Consider the following 18957-nt stretch of genomic DNA (forward strand, 5'->3'; position numbering starts at 1 on the left):
AAAACATCTGTTTTTCTGTCCCTCTATGAAGCAACTGCTCAAGAGTGAGCTACGGTCATGCATACAGGATTTAGTAGAAGATATTACTTTAATAAAGTAAATGCAACATGGGCTGCTCAGCATAGAGCCTGATTTTCCTTTAGAGAGGTGTGGGGTATTTCTTGGAGTGAAAGCCCCCTCCCCTGAGTTTTAACACTCTCATGATACTTGGTAGTCACTTGGGCCACCAGTAACAGTATCTTTGCTGTCACTCATGGTTACTTTGAGTATTTCCACCCCTTGTGCTCTTACCAGTGCAAGCTGCTGCCAGCACCAAGAATGTTTATTGTTATACAAGTCACTGAGTATGAGATACTACAGCAATAAACAAGGGCTGCTACCTGGCACCAAGAGGGTGGTATAAAAAACCAAGCTCAGCATCCCAGTGACTAATTGCCCCATCAAAGTAACAGAAGCAGCTCTGATATAAAGAACAAAGGAACCAGCTGAAGCAACCACATCAAAAGTAAATTTTGAAACGGCACAGTGGTGGGAAGAGAGGAAGGGCTTTTCCCACACCTTTGCAAGCCCCACAAGGAAGTGAAGACCCACCAGCCCTGTGTGTGGGGACAGTGAGGTCCCTGCTAGACCCTTGCTTGTCCTGGGGATCGGGGGGATGGAGAGGGTAGAGTGGCAACAGGTTGAGGAGCACTGGCCATCAGTGGGGCTGTCACAGACTGCTGGATGGGGGAAGGTGGTGTGGGCACAACCCCCTGCCAGACAGGCTGGGACAGCGGCGGCAGGGGCGATGGCAGCAGGCATGCTTTCTCCACAGAAAACAAAACTGAGCCCCTGGCCTGGCCCGAAGGATAATTTTAGTGCTGAGGGTGAAACCCAACCTTCTTCTTCAGCGTGACATGGGCTGTAACCCAGAGCTGGCAACTCAGCTGCTGCTGTTTCAGGAATGTCAAAGCCATTTATCAGCGCTGGGCAAGCGTGGGAAAAACTCGGGGCTGGGGCGGGGGGGAGGGAGCCCAGCAGGCTTTCCTTCCCTCTCCTTTCCTTTCGCTCGTGCGCCACTTTGCCTGGCGTCAACGAAGCCTGAGCTGAGCCCAATTAATGGTGACGGCCGGGTGCTGAGCGTATAAGCAACAACCCCGTGCGCAGAGCGAGCACGCAGGGGTGCAAAGGGTAAACCCACACACATAACGCACACACGCCATTTTATTATAGGTTGGAAGGCAGAGGCTGGGAACCCTCTGTGACATTTCTGCTACTGCAGCAATGCCTACAGTCCTCCGCTGGCTGAGGCAATCAAGTTGCCCCAGAGCTACCACAGTCAGGAAGACAAGAAGGGAAAAGGTGGAAAGGTGGAAAGCAGAACTACTGTTCCCATTTTGCAGAGAGGGGAAAGGAAGGAGCCTGAAGCAGGTTCCCATGGATGGGGTGGTGAGAAGAGAAATTCTTCTGTCCTCTGACGAGCTCAGTATCTGCTCAGAGGCAGCACCCCTCCTGAAAGGCACATATACCCCTGTAGCTAAACAGGCAGGTCACTGGTTGCTCACTCATGCTTGCAAAATGTGCACTGCTGGGCTATTTGTCCTCACTTCAAACAAAATATCACACTGTAACTGTATGCATCATTTCATTCAGCACACAGTTTCAGGTTCTGTGCTGAAACAGCCACATCAAACCACAGCAAATCTTTACCACTGAGCATGTTAAACCAGCATGCTCTCAAAGTAATATTTGGAAATTTACCCTAGCAGCTTCATAGCAGCATCTCATCATTCTTATCCTACATATCTGTCGCTGTTTTTTGGGACTACTCATTGGATCACAAGCTTTTCTCCCTCTCCCCTTACCAAGTAGTAAATGCTCAGAGGTGTCGAAAGAGCCTTCCAAGCGCACCTCATTTGTTACTATGCCGAAGTGCAGAAGTGCAGATTCCATCTACATTTGCCCAAGCCCATGCTGTACATGTAGCCTCCTGGAAAGGTAGTTGAGGCAGACCTTGGGATCATTCCAGTCAGGGACCTCCATCTTTTTGTGTGGGTGCCCTTTTCAAACATTTATTCCTCACGGATAGGGAGTAGGCAACTAGCTGATGATTTCACAATGTGCCTTTCTGTCACCTGGGAACATCCTGTGGCTTGTCTCCCATGCCAGTTTGCAGCAGAGGATGCAGGAGATGCAGGATGTGATGCAGGAGCCGTGCTGAGCCCCCTCATCAGTCGGGATTTTGGGCCCCCCAAGCCAATGCTGCTCTCACCATTGGTCACCTATTTGGAGTTCACTTGTTCACATGTGGTTACAGCTGGCACTGCTCTTGCACTTGAGATAAGACTGCTGGCAAAATTGTAGAGGTTGGGCCCAGATCAGATCCATCAGGTATTTAGGTGCTGGACTCCTACTGCAAGAAATGCAAGTTAAAGGTTGTAAATGCCGGTTTGGAAGCGGATTCTGCTGACATTAGGAAGGAAAACGTGGTGGAAAAGACATGCATGGTTGCAAGGAGTAAGTGTGAGCACTGGAATGAAATGAACTTCAAGGTGGAAAACACATGAATTTCATTAGGGTGTCCCAAAATAAGAACGTTGTATTGTTAAGAGATTTCTCAACTAAAATTCACTTTGACTACAGATTATTGTATTTCTTCCTACATTCTTCATGAAAGTTGGCATGCCCTGGTAAATGGCAGCACTTCCATGGTGTGCAGCATGGCTTGAGGCAGCAAAATCTGGCCCCAGTACTAGAGTTAAGCAAACTGTTAAAATAGGAACTGAACCAAATGCCCAGATCTCCTCCCCAAACTCAAACTAAACCTGTTTTGAGGTTCAGGAATGTTTGGTTAACTTTAAATAAAACAATGTTGTGTTTCTACACATCCTGCTTTCAGCGAAGCCTCCAAGCAGAAATACAAAAATATGGCAGGCAGGTCTATGTTTGCACTATTTCTGGCCCCGATGAAACCAAGAAGCACTGGAAATCTCACAAAACCAGCTTTGTCTCACAGGCTCTCCAGCCCCGGAGTACTGTCACTGTTACCCAGCAGAATACAATGCAACTCATGTACATACCAATTTATTATTAATGTTTCAAACAAATTCCCCAGACCATCACACATATCAAAGCCCCATATTTACTCTACCGTGGCTACTCTGAAGTCCTTTTATGCTCATTCGTATTGAGTCATTGGCATAGTTGCATAAAGACAAAATGTCTCTTGTGGTATGTGACAACAAACCGCAGCAAATGATAACAAAGGTAACAAAACAGGCATATGCATTTTGTGCTTCATATTTGGTTTGTGGCTGATTTAAAACACGTAACCCAAATTTTTTTTTGATTGACATCTCTTTGACAACTCTCTTTACTGAATTTGCAGACAACAGCATTGCTTTAGAGGTATGTATTTAGCCATATAAAATTGCCCTGTATGCCACGGCAACATTTTTAAAGCACTTCTGTGTACCAGACTTTTGCAAATTCATATTTAAAGGAACATTTAATGTTATTGCTAGAAATGATATCACGTAACACGAACACCCTGATTACCCGGTTGTCTGCTCTACCACAACAAAGTCATCCCAAACGATACAGTACCACAGCTTCATGTTTGCTAGCCAGATTTATTATATTTTCCAGATTCTAACACGAGACATATTAAGAAATGCATGTCAATCATTGCCTTAATGAGAACAATATGCAGTTAACATTTAGATTGTCACAAAAAATACAGACGGTGAGTACAGACTAAATGCACTCTAAATTCAAGGAAACCCAATCTTTCTTTCCACTTGCATGTTTGAGTGAAATGGTCATGTCAGAGAGAAAGTTTTTAATGAACTACCTAAATTTTAGCAGGTATGTGTCAACGCTTTCATTAGCCACAAGGCAAAGTAAAATGCCATTCTGACCACAACTGTGAAAGCAAAATAACCATCGTACCACTTGCTTATGTACAAAAAGCTACGAGCATACAAAGCACTAAAAGCCTGCCCAGCATCTCTCCTCCAGAAAAGGTGCAAGCTTTCAGTTTTCTGTCAGACATGGTACTATGGGCCAGTAAATTATATATCCTATTTATGCAGGACTTCCTGTTGCTGTCAAATTGGATCATTTCTCTTCACTAAAAGTTGTCCTGAAAAATAAATCTGTTTGTGGGGGGAGAGTCCAGCAGCCACCGAGGAAGTGACAGAACTTGATAACTCTGCCCAAAACCACGCCAAACTACCCTGTGTTGCACTGTTTACAGCCAAAAAACTTCTGGAGCAAACTACTACCCAACACGTGTAAGAGGAAAAGAATCTGGTTTCAAACATATTTGCAAACATTAAAAAAAATGCATGTCTAGACTTACAGGACAAACCAATTAATTTCATTTGGTAAAAGTGCAAAACCCATCACCATTCCACACTTCCGAGGGCCTGAAGGTGCATGAAGATTTGGTTTGAATTTTCTAAAGCAAAATATGTGCACTTCCCGTGCTTGTTTTGGTTAGTTAGTTATTCCCCTGAAGGAAACTTCCACTCTGCCCACCAGAAAAAGGATGCGGAGACGATAAGGTTTGAAATGCTGGCTGAACAGCAAATACTGCAGGCATCAATAGAGTGGGTGCAAAAGAAAGCAAGATTGTCATTTCTGCTTAGACTGCAGTGCCTTGCAGTCACACCAGACAGCAGACATCTAAAACCTCTCCCTCTCATTCCTCCTCCCACCTTCCCACACCGGTCACACAGCTCTGCCTTTCTCTCTGTCCAGATTGCCAGGCAGTGCGTAAACGCTGATTTAGTCTTTACTAATTATGTACTAAGAACAGCTTTTTTCCACTTCTACCTGGAACCATAAAGGTGTTTTCATACATTTTGAAGTAAGGAAAGACTTTTGAAAAGAGTTAAGAAATATTAAAGCCATTTGGAGTGCAGTACCTCTTAAGCTCTTTGCATAGGTTAAAGCTAGTATTGCCTTGAGAAGCAGTTGCTAAAGTAAAATATGATTGAAAAATATCTCACTGCACCCTATTGGAACACTTCAAAGTGTAGTAGATGCCAGAAAACTTTGGCTTGCTTTTTGGCGGATGTCCCTCTCCCTCCTTCCCTTCCTTTCACATCATTCTCTCAAGAAACAGAAGAGGATTTTTTGCATGTCAGCTAGCATGACATGGACAGAGCTTCTCTAGTTGCTTTTCAGAAGCAAAAAACCCAGCCCAAACATTAGACTACCAGCTTTCTGAAACCAAAAAAAAGCTAAAAAAACCCAAAACAAAAGAAAAACAGAACCAAGAGAATGATTTGTCATACTTTTGATGTACACTGTTTACGACGTGGCATTTTTTGGTTAGGGATGAGATCTTACCTACGACATATCTCCCCTTCCCTCAAGTCTCCAGAAGTAACAACAGCAAAATCTAGCTTTTCCTTCTTGATGTTGCCATTATTGCAGTCTGCTTATGCTTTGTCTTCTTGAAAAAATAAATAATGAAACCTTTGGAAAAAGAAAATCAGCCACAGTTTAAATAAATAGTATCTATAAATATTATTAGTGGTAACTATATCATACTGCAAGTGCATCACTGAACAGATTAATGTGATGAAAGAGATCTTTTGTGTTACATATTTTACCCAGTTAAATGTTTATGTTCTCTTTCAAGTGAAAACTTACAATTCCCAAAAGAGCAACAATAAGCTTGAAAAATCAGGTTAGACGTCAGCAGCTGGCTATTAATAACCATCCTCTTGGCTAATATTTGTTTGCCCGGGTCAGCCAGTGTCCATCATCAGCATTCATCTTTCATCTTCCTCAGCTGGGCTGTCTGGCAGGTGCTGGGAGGGGTAAACACCGAGGGGTCAGCAATGCCCAGCTGTAGATCAAAAAAGCGAGTGGAGGTTGTCACGCTGTAGTTCTTCGTATAGGTTTCCTGTACTGGGTAACAGTCTTTGACTGTGTAAACGCCGACCCAGGATTCCACTGTAACCAAGCAGAAACGTCATTATTTTAGATGACGAGAATGAATGAATGTGTCACGATGATGTCAGTCCAAAAGATGGCCATTCCTCAAGCAAAGCCCATAGACTAGAACTGCCCATATGCATTGCAACACCATGAAAGGCCATAAAACTGGTATAATTTGGACACCACAATGATCTTAAACCTGCATGTGTTGGTGTCAAGCACATTTAAAATCATGATTCCGTCATGGCATTGGTATGTCACCTTTCAAGTATACCTCTACTAAAGGACCTTCACTTCTGCTTAGTCCCAAATTTAGTTGTGTTCTGCACAAGTCTGATTTCTCCCATCTCTCATGCCACTTTCATGTCAGCACTTACTCACTTCACCGGTAAAGCAATGAAATCCCCCGTTCTCCAAGAACGCAAATTTTGGTGCCATCAGCTTGGGTAGCACAGGGACATTTCACCTTACACTCTGTTCCCGACAACTTGAAAGATGTGTTTACTGAAAACCATTTCATCACGTTGGTCCTCAACATGGCCTTTGACACTCTAAAACACTTAAGTGCCCCCAACTATGTGGGACATCCGACTCCTTCCTGTGCAGAGGAAATTCTGCACTCACCTACCCAAAGAAGCACTTGTCTTCTGCTGTGGTGGGGACTCCTCTGCACCAGAACTGACAGCCATGGCATCTTGTTTCCACAGCTTTTGGACTTCTGAAATCTTAACTGCTATTCTTACACTGATGATACTTGCCACATCTTTAATCCAAATAAACATGACCGTGCTTCATCTTTTTCCATCTTACTGTCTCAAGCACAGAGGGTTTGTCTCAGAAGAAGAGGAACATTCCCAAATACAACTCCAGTGCCTCTGTCTCCTCTTTTAACTCATTCTTTCTGTTTAATACAGAAGGTAACAGAAAACCCGTATCATCATTATCATGTCCATTTTTTAAATTCTTATTCCTCTCAAACATTTCTACCAGTTCACAAGACTACACTCAACGCTGATCTCCTCCACATATGTGATGTTGCAAATGTGTCTATTTTTTAAACTTCAGTTTAATTCTATGACGTGCTTATCTCAGCGGTGTTCTCTTCCCCCCTCGTCCTCTGCCATCACCTCTGCTTTCATCACTGATCTATTTCTGCAGTGAATACCATCGAGGTGGTTTCCTTTGAACACCCTTCACTTTTAAAATCTCACTTTTAAATCTTTTATTTATCCCATGCATCTCTTCTGTGATCTTTCTTTATCCCTTCCATCATACACCACTTTATCCAGTTGGTTCATGTGTTTCAGATCTCTTGATAATGCAAACTCATCAGGTTAAAATACAAAATTGCCTACTGTGATCATAAATCAGTTCCTCTGAGTGATGCCTATTATGGATTTTTTCCAGTTCCTGGGAAGCTTATTTCTCCCACTCAGCAGTTATCAAACATACTTTCTTTTTGTCCTTCCAGTATTGTGTGATATGCTATACCCGAATCACATTACTGGAAATAGATAAGCTGTGACATGAAATGCACACACAGTATCTAAAACAAGGGTGGCAAGCTGGGCAAAGTTTGAACGTACCTCTCCAAGGCATCCTAGTATACCAACACCATTCTGATGTCAATGAGTTTGGGTTTGAGTATTCACAAATGGAGGATTCTTTTCCTCAACAAGTGTTTTATCAGAATTTTGAATTAAAAAATAAGGTAAAATGTAATGCTACTAAGGTAGCCTGTATCTCCACCGAAACCTTCAGAATTTTAACAGAATTATAATTTCTAGAATACAAGCCAAGATTAGCTGAAAGGTGGATGGGTAGACAACTTTAAGACATTATTTTTCTGAATGATCATACAGAAAAGCACTGGAGATACAAAATACAACAGGATAAAAATCACACATCATTAACTGAAGGTATCTGGATATTAAGTTCCAAAAATACTGGATCTGAAAAACAAAATTCTTGGAGTGAGTGATAATTTGCCTCTTGTAGAATACCAGAGGATATATCGACCTAGTTACAGAGGTCTAATGATCTTATCCTTCATTTTCTACTTCATTCTTCCTACTTTTATTCAAGAAAGAAATATTTTCCCCTGGCTAAATACTCGGGTTCATAACCAGCCTATGTATTAGGCGTCTATAACCATAAGTATTGCATTCGCTAAATAAAGCCATAAATTTCATGGGGGCTTTAAAATTATTTTTATAGTTGTCTGGGTCATCGGTAAACCATAGATGAAATTGAAGCCAAGGTGCTAATAAATTGCTATGCATCCAAAACCTAACACACTGTACCTTGGAAAATTCAGCCTACTTTCTTTTATGATGCAAGTGTTGAGCTGCCAAGCGCAGAACTAAGCCTCGCGAGCAGACGGTTTCTTACTAATGCACTGGACAACAAAACTTAGCTCCAAATTAACGATGTCCATCATTGCTGCGGAACCAGGTAGCGGATGTATTGTATGATAACATTCAATACTAGTGTGTAGACACACACTGACACCTGCTTTGCTTCTTTTATGCCTTTTAGCAGAAATATGATACACACTAATTTGAATCTGCCCCTAATTATATTGCCAATTCTTCTGTAGATAAACTTTGGATGCAGGCTGCTGGATTCAGATGCAAAATGATGCTGTTCTGTGCCAAAATCTGTATGATACAGACCAAAATGCAATCAAGTCCCTTGGACATATTTGATGCTGCTGAGATATGAAACATTTTCTTAATAAAGTGCATTGATAATAAAATCATATGCTGTGCATGGAGTACATTTATTATTTCTTCCAGCAAACTTTATAGAAAGATGGAAGGCTGGGGTGAAACGTGAACAATTTTATTTTTCCCTGGGTAGCAGAGACAATGATTATTATGAAGATGAAACAAAAGCGTGCACATACATTTCCTGGCTGGTTTTCTGTCAGACCACTCCTGTACCATAATTTCATCTCCAGGTCCCCCGATGTAGTACTGATCTTCGTAAGTTGAATTGGCAGGAATATCATATGGATCCCATGGCTCTGTCAGAGCAATCTTTGAGCAAAGCTTTGTAACTTGTTCGATCTGAAACATCACTGCATCTTTATAGAGCAATATATACTCAAAGAATCTGAAACATTAAAAAAACCCACAGTTAATATATATAGTCTTTTTCTATACTAAGCAAGGAGCATTGCTGATAAGTAAGCTTGCCTTTGACTTCTCAGTATAAGACCATTTTCACTTGCATTAAACTTTGCCAAACTTTGAGAAAGGCTAACCAGTTGGGCCGAAATTTCCCATGCTGAAAGTTTGTCTCAGCTGACTCTTTCCAAAACAAATAAATCAGCCTGAACTGGTTCAGCCATTTCTGAGAACAACAGAACAACTTTTCTGAGAACAACTGAGAGAAAAACATGTTATTATTCCTAGTTTTGTTTTGGTTTTTAATAACTGTTTCATTAAAAAGCTCTAGTGCCTCCATGTTTTGGAGAAAGGACTTGAAATTTGGCAGGGGAAAAGTTTTTATTAAAAGTTGTCCAGATTTGGCGAAGTTATAAGCCTTTGAAAAAACCTGCTTGCATGGGCTGGATAGATTCAATTCCCCATGAATGTGGTCGAGCCTTTCTCTGTGCTGGTTAGATGTGGTATCTGCCATCCTCACAGATGCTCCTCTATGGCAACCCATGTAGCTTAAGTGGGACATGCTGGTGAAGGCTGAAGTCCCAAGCGCAGAACTGAGAGGTTCTCCCTCCTAATGGCAAAGTTCCTCTCTGGAAGCCACCAGATGCAAGGAAGTTGTGAAAGGAGAAAGCAGAGGAGCAAAATAGCAAGGTAGAGAAAAGGAGAGGTGTGGAGATCCATGAGCGTGAGAGGCCAGAAGGCCAGGTCAGCAAAATGGATAGTTAATAGGGATTTAAAAACAAACTTCTACAGAGTATGAAGTGACCAAGCCGTGCTCTGAGGAGAGATGATGAACCTCTTCATGGGCATTTTCATCTAGTTACTAGTTATAGTAGTTGGGTCTACCACAAACACTGTGACTTTGCTTTCATACCTATAAAAAGTAGTGGTATGATCTTTGCCTTACAACTGGGGACAGAAACAGTGAGAAACTAAAATCAAAATTATCAGGACTATCAGCTGATTTTGAATACACAACCAGAAACACCATAGGTCTAACTTGTCCAGGTTACTTAACATTATCAATCAGGTGATGAGTTGATCAAAGCATCCTCATGCATGCTCTGCACCTTTTGCAAGGAGAGCCAGGAGTCACTCTCTAAACCCCCCAAAACTTTCCAGTCACTATTAGAGGTTTCCAGTGAGTATCTCAGCTCAAGTATTTGACTACTGTTACGCAGTGACTCCAGAGAAAAGGAAGGGATGGCATTAATCCCCTCCAACAGCTTCATCTTGCCTATCTGTAATAGTGTCTTTTTCCATCTGTAATTCCTTGCTTCATTCATGATGCTGCCTACATTTCCTGCAAAAAAAAAGAGGCTTGGGTGTCCTTTGGACAGTGGTGTCTTCCATTTCGCAAACCCAATGGCAGCTCCTCACAGTATTCATCCTGTGCCACCAGCAAGATGGGAAGCTGGTGGAAAACAGTGCATAAACCATGTACTTGAAGAGATGATGCACAAATTCAAGAGGAGACCTTCTCTGCGGTATTTCCCATATCCTGCATGTTTCCTTCTGCAGTCTTCACATTCTTTTGGGGAGGATGTGAAGTTTACATAAAATAGGGCTGACAGCAAAACAATTTACAGTTTTAATTGTTGCACTACACAATTGCATCAGACAGGAACCACTTCACCCACCACTGACACAGAGGCATTTAAAGGCCGCGCTATGAGATGTGTCTAAGCGTGGTTAAAAGCATCTGAGCAACATTCCCATCACTTCTTGAGAAGTGTGGAGAACGCAGGCAGGCCAAATGGCATTAGCCAAACTGAGGGCTGACAAAGCATGTAAAAGGGGACAAGGAGGCTGACATGGGACAAGCTGGGGTATACCTCTCACGCACGACCTTGCACAACACAGGACATAGCTTGTCCCGTTTCCGCCAGGGAGTCAGTCACCGGGATCTTCCCACACATTGACAACACTCACACAAGAGAGGCTGACAAGCTGCAAGATCGTAGATTAGCTTCCCCGTGGTAAATCATTCTCCTTCCCGTATCTTAAAATATTCCTGCTTCAGTAATGACTCGTACCAACTTAAATTCACCTGCCATTTTCTTAGTCAAAGGCAGTGTCTCCACAGTTGAGACGCTACTGAAGAATTCAGTATATATAAACCGGTTCCTTACGTAAACCCAAGCCTGTAACCACGTAAGGGCATACGTAACTGCTATATCACATTCAGTCCAGAGAACATACTCACAAGAACGCTAAACTACATTTATTTATGTGTTTGCAACCAGGCTCTAATGACTCAACCACTGTTCAGCTGGCTGCCCAGCAGCTCCCATAGCAGCGGGATGGGGAATCCCTTACAGATGAGTCTATAAACGTGTTTGAGACATTTGAGTGATGACGAAGTCATTTGTGAAACAACAAAAAAAGCAAAGCATTACAAGCTACTGGTAATAAAATGTAAACAATTACATTTCCTTTTCACAGAATTCACAGAATTCACAGAATTGTTAGGGTTGGAAGGGACCTCTGGAGATCATCTAGTCCAACCCTCCTGCCAGAGCAGGGTCACCTACAGCATGGTTCTCTGTCGGGTAGATACCATGGCTTACCTGACCGATATGGTAGAGAAGCAGCCCCCTTCCAAGCAACCTGGCAGGCCCCGGTGGCCCGGTCAGTCCGCCCACTCAGGGGGGTCAGCGGGTCCGCCCTTCTGCGATGCTCCCAGGTGCCGCCCCGGGTGCCGCCCTCTGGCCGCCCACTTACCCAGTGCGCAGCGAGAAAGATTTTAAATCTTTACTTAAAACTTACTTCACACAGAAATTTCTTTTCGCATTTTTAACAATAATTTTTTCATGTTTTCTTCCTCCTTATCCTTTCTTTTATAAATTATTTCATGGAATAAATATCTTTTGTTCTACATTTTTTAACCTGTGAATTGATATCATTGCATGAGGGACATGTGCCACCTTTACTTAAGTGAAACAGCCGTTCAAACGTCAATCTGACAAATGTATGTATTTAACTTCCAGCACATGGGAGCCACTGTGACTTCCAACAGATCACCTAAATACTTAGAGAAGGAGGGCCACAACCCAAAAAAGCCTACTTTCTTGACTTCGCTGTCTTCCATGCAGACAGCAAGATGTGCATTATGAAACAACAATGAAAAGAAGAATTAGAAAAATCCAAGCTAATCCAGCTCATCACCAAGCATCTCTCTAGCACCCGTTCTGCAGAGCAAGAGGCTCCACCACCTACGTTTTTGGTTCTGGGAAGGCAAAATGAACATACGTGGAACAGACACCAGTCGCACAATTTGATGTGCGGCTGGGATGAGCTGAGCAACTCCGGTGGCAGACGCACAAGAGGACAACTGCAGAGAGCGTGGCTCTGCTCACTGTGCGTGGCAGCACTGGGTAAGCAGTGAACGTGATTTACACTGTCATTATTGTCCAAGCTTTAAAGAGAATTGCTCCTGTGTGCGTCCTGAAAACAGCAAGCGCAGAAACACAGGATCTGAGTTTAACTGCATGTGAAAGGTGAATGGTTAAGTTGTTGTTTTATGAATCGAACCATTTACCAGCCAAAATTAATAACAAAATGTGCATGAATATAAAAATGACAATCTAGAATATTTTAAAGCAAAATATTTAAAAAACATTTCCTTTTTTTTTTTTTTTTAACCAGCCAAGTCCTAAGTATACTGCCTCTATTTGTTCTAGGTGCCTGAGATTTCATTGGCTGCTTGAGGGGAAGCATAGACTCCTGAAAATAGGTCTTGGCAAAGAAACAGAAGAGGAAATTGTTTTTAATTAGTTTGGTTTTTCAGAAGAAGTAATATATTTGCAGCCTGTGCCCACCTCTAATATTATTTTTATAATAATTTCATTCCTTAAACTATAACTTCAAGAAAGCCCCAACCTGTTCACTGGGCACCTTCAAACAGATTTGGAGAAGTTACTTGAACAAGTTACCCTATTTGCCTGACTGAGACTATTTCCCTTCCCTTCCTATCCTATTCCATCCTACCCTGTGCTATGCCTCACAACCTTTGTACACTACGGCCTTAACAGGACTCTCTCATGGTCCTTAACACTCCCTTTGTCTGTGCCTGAAAGTGGATAAATTCCAGCACATAAAGACACACACATGTCTTTTGCTCCTGTGCTTTAAAGAATTTCTTAACACTGGACCATATCCTGCGCAAATAATTCAACTGACTTTGCTGGAAGTAATCATGTCAGACAGGTGGGATACTCGCTGCATTCAGCACTCTCTTCTCCCAACCTAAGGAAAGTATTTTTCGAAATAAGAGACCATCTGAAGTCAAGGCAAGGGCAGAATACTGTGCCCACACACTCACAAGGCGAAGCACTCGCGTTGAGGACATGCTGCGAGGCGTGGGTGTGCATCCAAATACCATCCTACCTCTGGGATTCCTCCTGAAGTTTGGGGAGGTGGTCAGAGGTGCCTCCCAGGAAGACAGCCCAGACAACACAGCGACACACTCTTGGACCCTCATAAATGACTGAAACCAGTAAACTTGGCTAATGACTGGTCATTTGAATGGATTATTGTTCTGCATGTTACGAATGCAATTCAAAACAATGAAATATTTTTTAATATTTGTCTGAAGAAAAGTCATTAGACTCGAGACCACGCTACCAGCTCTGTTCCAGGTACTCAGCCTGCACCGAGTCCTGCCAAAAAGTGCCCTATGCTTAGGCCCTTCCCAGCTGTCAGTTCTGAAGAGTGCCAGCCTGCCCGTCACCTAACGCATCCGTGTGACTCCCAGGGTTTACTTCTGCATGCCCGAAGGCTTCCTCGTGAGCGCCAAACCTAGAAGGAAGGCGCTGCTTGCTGCCCAATTGCCTCCGTAGTGACTCAGAGGAGCAGAGGTGCTGGCAGTGGCACGCCAAGACCCGCGGGATGTATCAAAGCACATCAGGCAAGGTCATTTGTGAGAGAGAAGCAAAATAATGGTCTGAGGCTGAGACTAGGTAAAAGAAATTCCCTGTGTGCTAAATCTCGCTCGGCATCACTTCGCTCTGTGGCTTTGGACAAATAACTTACAGTACCAGAGCCTTAAAATGCCATTCTTGTTATTTATTTTTTTTTTTGATTGCTGTAGCACTGAAGAGACACTAATCAGGGATCGAGAACCAGTTGTGCCAGGCGTTGTATTAACAAAGAACAAACCCACAATTCCTCAAAAAACAATGGAACAATGGTTCTTGTAAAACAGACTTTCCTGCAAAGACATATGGGGTTTCCTGCGTCCAGGGCTTTAACCTGTTGAGTGAGTTTTCCCAGCTGCAGCTATTGTATCCTTAAAACTCCCACTCGTGTTAGCCAGGACTTATATTACCTAGACATTATTAGAAAGCAATTGAAAAACGGAAGCAAAATTTTATGTATGATTTGTATCAAGAGATATTGCATTCCTCAGCAGGGATCGGCATTTGATATTTAAGGTATCAAGTTGAGGTCGCTGCAATTACTCCAAAGCTAACTTTGCTTTCTCTTTTGAGACTAATTGAAAGCTTAAAGCATCTGTCTGGCTTTGTGGTATTATTTGATTCTTTTCTGGTTCTGTTTGTAAAAAGGCATTTTTAAACACTGTGAAAGAAGTTAGAAACATTTCTAACTGAAAGAAATTTCACTAAAAATATCCCAAATTCTCTGTTCTACTGTGCAGAGGTGGGTACATCCAAATATGTATTTCTTGAGTTATCTTGTATCCTCTTGATAACATAACCCCCAAATTCTCATAATAGTACCACTATCTTTTACGCACTTCTTATTGAACAAAGATGTACTGGGACAACGGGAACCTTTACTAGAGGGATGACTACAAAACCTCAATCTCCCTAGCTCCTCAGGTTAAGAACATTTTCAAGGGAGCAAAGCTGCCGAGCAGACACGCAGACAGTTGATAAACACTCGTCAGGTCAAGAACATTCATCTGCTTTTGGAAAGCTCTGGAGAGCTCATTTCAAAACTGAGAAGCATTCGTTTTTCAGTATATTTCTGGGAAGTCCTTTCCTCTTTCCCATGAAGTTTTCGGTAATTTCAGACTTGTGTTTTTCTTCTGGTGTATCAGACCTCAACAACAACAGTAATTTACCATATTTGATCTCACATGTTTGGCAGCAGTGCCGGACTATGGTATATTGTACAAATACAGTATTGTGCAAATACATGTGACAGCAAATGTAATCGGATATTGTGTAAAAGCAGTATTTTTTAGTCTGACTTAAATCACTCACAGATTGTAAAGGCATTTTTTTTTATTTATTTTCAAGGCAACCAAGCCCCCTGTATCAGGTATCTAATTAGCAAGGTATATGAGGAACTTTGACAGCACTACCAGTTTCCAAAGCAGAGAGAATTAGGCAGTTCAAGTCCTGTCAATTATGAAGGTTGTCTAGAAAGAAACCCTTAAATATAGGAATTGAAAGCCAGAAAGTCATTCAGCTGAAGGATGACATATTTTTGTGACTTCAATTACGAAACTGATTTTAAAAAATATGCAACATCTTATTAATCTAATTGTTTCCCCATAAATTAGATAAGCTATTTTGGCAAATACTAAGGGAAATTAGGTTCCTCAGCAAGAACGCTGTTTCCCATGCTGTCCCTTTTCGGCTACTTGACACTCTATAATAATCAGTCCGATCCACCAAGTTGCACCCCTGAGCACAACGCATTCTAACTGAAGTTGAAGTTCAGGAAAATAATAAAGCATTGTGTTTAAGGGAGTTGTGTTTTGCAAGGGGCTAAAAGATGCACTGTCCTTAATAGAGAGCATCTGTGTGTTTCCCAAAGTAATGGTATATTTGTGAATTGGAGCCCTCGGCAGACAACGGCATAGCTCAAAAGAAAAGGAATGGAAGATGTGGCCAGGATACCATAATGCTTTCCAATGAATCAATGGAATCATCTCCTAGGGAATATGGTATATACTAGTAGAGCCACATGATATCAAAATATACTTGAGTTCAGAGATTATTTTCCTGTTCTGGGTTTATAAAAAAAGTCTAATACACTGAGGCCTTGCTGCCCTGAGTAGGTTAATAATAATAAAGGTTATTGGAAAATCACAGCAGCGTTTAGAGGAGACCAAAAAGAATGAGGAAGGCCAGGACTTGCCTCTCCGTATCTACTAAAAACCTTAGCAAGGACAGAATAATGTTCTTGGGTTGGAAATGACACAGGTACATTATCATTTATTTATTATATTTGTCATCTTCTTTGTGCTATATACAGAAGGGAAGTAAATAACACAATAGAAAGAGTGGAAGCTCAAAACTGAGACGTGGAAATGCTCTTTTGAGCGTGCAGTTATATTAAGGCACTCTATAAGCTTGGAGAAATGTAAGAAAAAGGAAGCAGAAATTTAACATGTAGAGAGCGCCAGAAAAATCATGGTTACAATGACTGAGAGTATCTCAAAAAAAAAACCCAATCAAAACCCCAACAACATAAAAGACATACCTGTGTTCCTGTTTTTAATTTTACCTCCAATTGTCAGATTCATCTGAGTTTTCCTACCTTCCTCTGAATCAGGCTCAGAGACAAGACATTAAATTGGATCTTAGCTCTGCCCCAATATGGTAATATCTCTTTTACACATGAGAAAGGCATAGCAGAATGAGGTCCCTAATCACAAATAACTAAGCATTAACAATCCCCCTTTTCCAGACACATAATTTGGAATAAAAGAATAATAAAAAATAAACACTGCTTTTTCTGCTAGGATTGGGCACTGCACCTTCACACGTGTCTTAACTTCGGTATATAAACAGAGAAGGATCTTCAGATACCACGAACAGGGACTACATGAAATTTAGGAGACCTTTATGGCTCTTCATTGAGACTGTAAATCCCATCACGCATATACTTGGCCAGTTGGTTGCTCTTCAGTACGCATTCTTGTATAAAAAGTAATCACGAAGACGTCTGAGGAACAGATTACCCTTTGGAACAGATGGGGAGTAGGTCCCTGTTCTGATAGAGCGAACTTTTCTTTCTCAATGGAATATTCCCTGGAAAAATTTGTAAGGATATGCACTTGTACCAGATTACTTCCCCAAGATGTAATGATTTCCACCTTCCATCTGCAATGATTTCCTTAAGAGGGATGATTCAGGTCTTTCAGATATCTGTCCAATGTGAAAAATAAAAAACACTAGGTCTATTTTCAAGGGAGTTTGGAAGTCAGGCCAGCTAGGATAATGAGACAACACAGTTTGAAAGCTAAGTACACTTTAACTTTCTAACATCTTTATCCAGAGATTTGAGTATAGCTTATTTTTAAATAAACTTTATGAAAGATGGAGATTCACTTCACTGGAAATAAATGCAACCTGAAGTCCTGGCACTGCACTTCGTTCTCCCTCCCCACCTCCAATGTAAAAATAAGTTCTTCATTTCATCCAGAAGTCTTTGTGTAGGTTTTTTTCTTCTTCCTTCAGCAGCTATCAATCAAAATTAACATTGTTTGCTGAGTGCATAAATTAGTGACTGGATTCAAACACAAAGAGTTGGTGAGTTAAAAGTCCAGGCGGACTTGACTGAAAGTGTGCAACATAAAAGAATTATGGGAAAGAAGGGAAAGTCTGTGTGAGAGAAACCATGTCATTAGGGGCAACGGAGGTGTCCCTGGAGGTGTTCAAGGCCAGGCTGGATGGGGCTTTGAGCAACCTGGTCTATTGGGAGGTGACCCTGCCCATGGCAGGGGGGTTGGAACTAGATGGTCTTTAAGGTCCATTCCAACCCAAACCATTCTATGATCCTATGAATATCAGTTGTTCTCCATGTTACCTGAAGGTAGCATTGGAAGAAAACAGCATCACTTTTAGCAAGGAGGCTTTAAGTGAGATCCTCTGAAAATGTCTGTACGTTTCAATGCCGCAGGTCTCCATGGAATCTTCTTAAGCTTCAGCTTTTACAAGAACTGGTAAGAAAACCAAGGGTGAGACACATCCCAAACAGAGTTTTGCTTCTCCGGGATGGAGCAACAGGTTATATAACAGCACAGAGACTTTTCCAGCCTTACACGTAGGTGACTAAAGAATATTGACGGCTGCTCATCTCTTCTGGTAACAGACAAGCTTCACCAACTAGTTCTGACATTTTCAGTTCTATGACTTGGATCCTTGACACTGCTACCTGCCCAAAGGTGCTGAACAACCTTCAGGGATCGCTTTCTGAGACCTCTCAAAAGCAATGGTGGCAACTATGCTTCCTCTGTGAGGAGTCTCAGCAGAGGGCTGAGCCTCCATTTTATTTCACATAGGGAGCCTGGCGATGTGAGGGATGGTGTCATCTCCTGCACACTGATGATCCTCAGCTCAATCGCTTTTACAGTTAACCCTAATTAGTCCATCACATTGTTTTCAGTGCCTGAATGAGTTAAAGACAAATACTGTCTAAAATTAGGACTGAGGTGATAGGATTCAGGTGATACATGCTTAACATTCAAAGGGAATAATTAGAAGGTCAAACTATCTATTAAAATTGATCTTCACAAAACTGGGGTTTTTTTGGTCCTCTATTGAGTTATTGCGCGTTTTGTTATTACAACTGTCCAGTAACCCACAACTTCTCTGCCTTTTGTGGGGCACTTTTGGCAGTAACCACACACATGCTGCTTGTAGGAATTCTCCATAAGCGATATTCATGATGCATCACAAGAAAGTGGCAGACCTCAGTATGTCCTTAAAAATTATCTGGACTGCAAATACATAAATAATTAATAGAGGAATATGAATTTCAAAACCTTTCTCTTCAAATTATTGACTACATGCTTTAAGGTACACATTGGTGTATTTAATGCAGAACCATTTCACAGATTATCTGTTAGTCCATCACAGAAACAACAGTTGCT

General features: G+C 41.8%; 1 protein-coding gene across 1 annotated transcript; it reads right to left on the reverse strand.

Moving 5' to 3' along the window:
• Nucleotides 1–5673: 5673 nt before the first annotated feature.
• On the reverse strand, nt 5674–17992 carry EPDR1 (ependymin related 1). The gene is made up of 3 exons (XM_009880075.1): nt 17892–17992; nt 8843–9051; nt 5674–5949 (listed from the first exon to the last, which is right to left on the reverse strand). The coding sequence occupies exons 1-3, from the start codon at nt 17990–17992 to the stop codon at nt 5759–5761; spliced, it is 501 nt and encodes a 166-aa protein (XP_009878377.1). The 3' UTR covers nt 5674–5758.
• Nucleotides 17993–18957: the final 965 nt, after the last annotated feature.

This window comes from Charadrius vociferus, unplaced genomic scaffold (genome assembly GCF_000708025.1).
Source record: "Charadrius vociferus isolate BGI_N301 unplaced genomic scaffold, ASM70802v2 scaffold760, whole genome shotgun sequence".
Lineage (NCBI taxonomy): Eukaryota > Metazoa > Chordata > Aves > Charadriiformes > Charadriidae > Charadrius > Charadrius vociferus.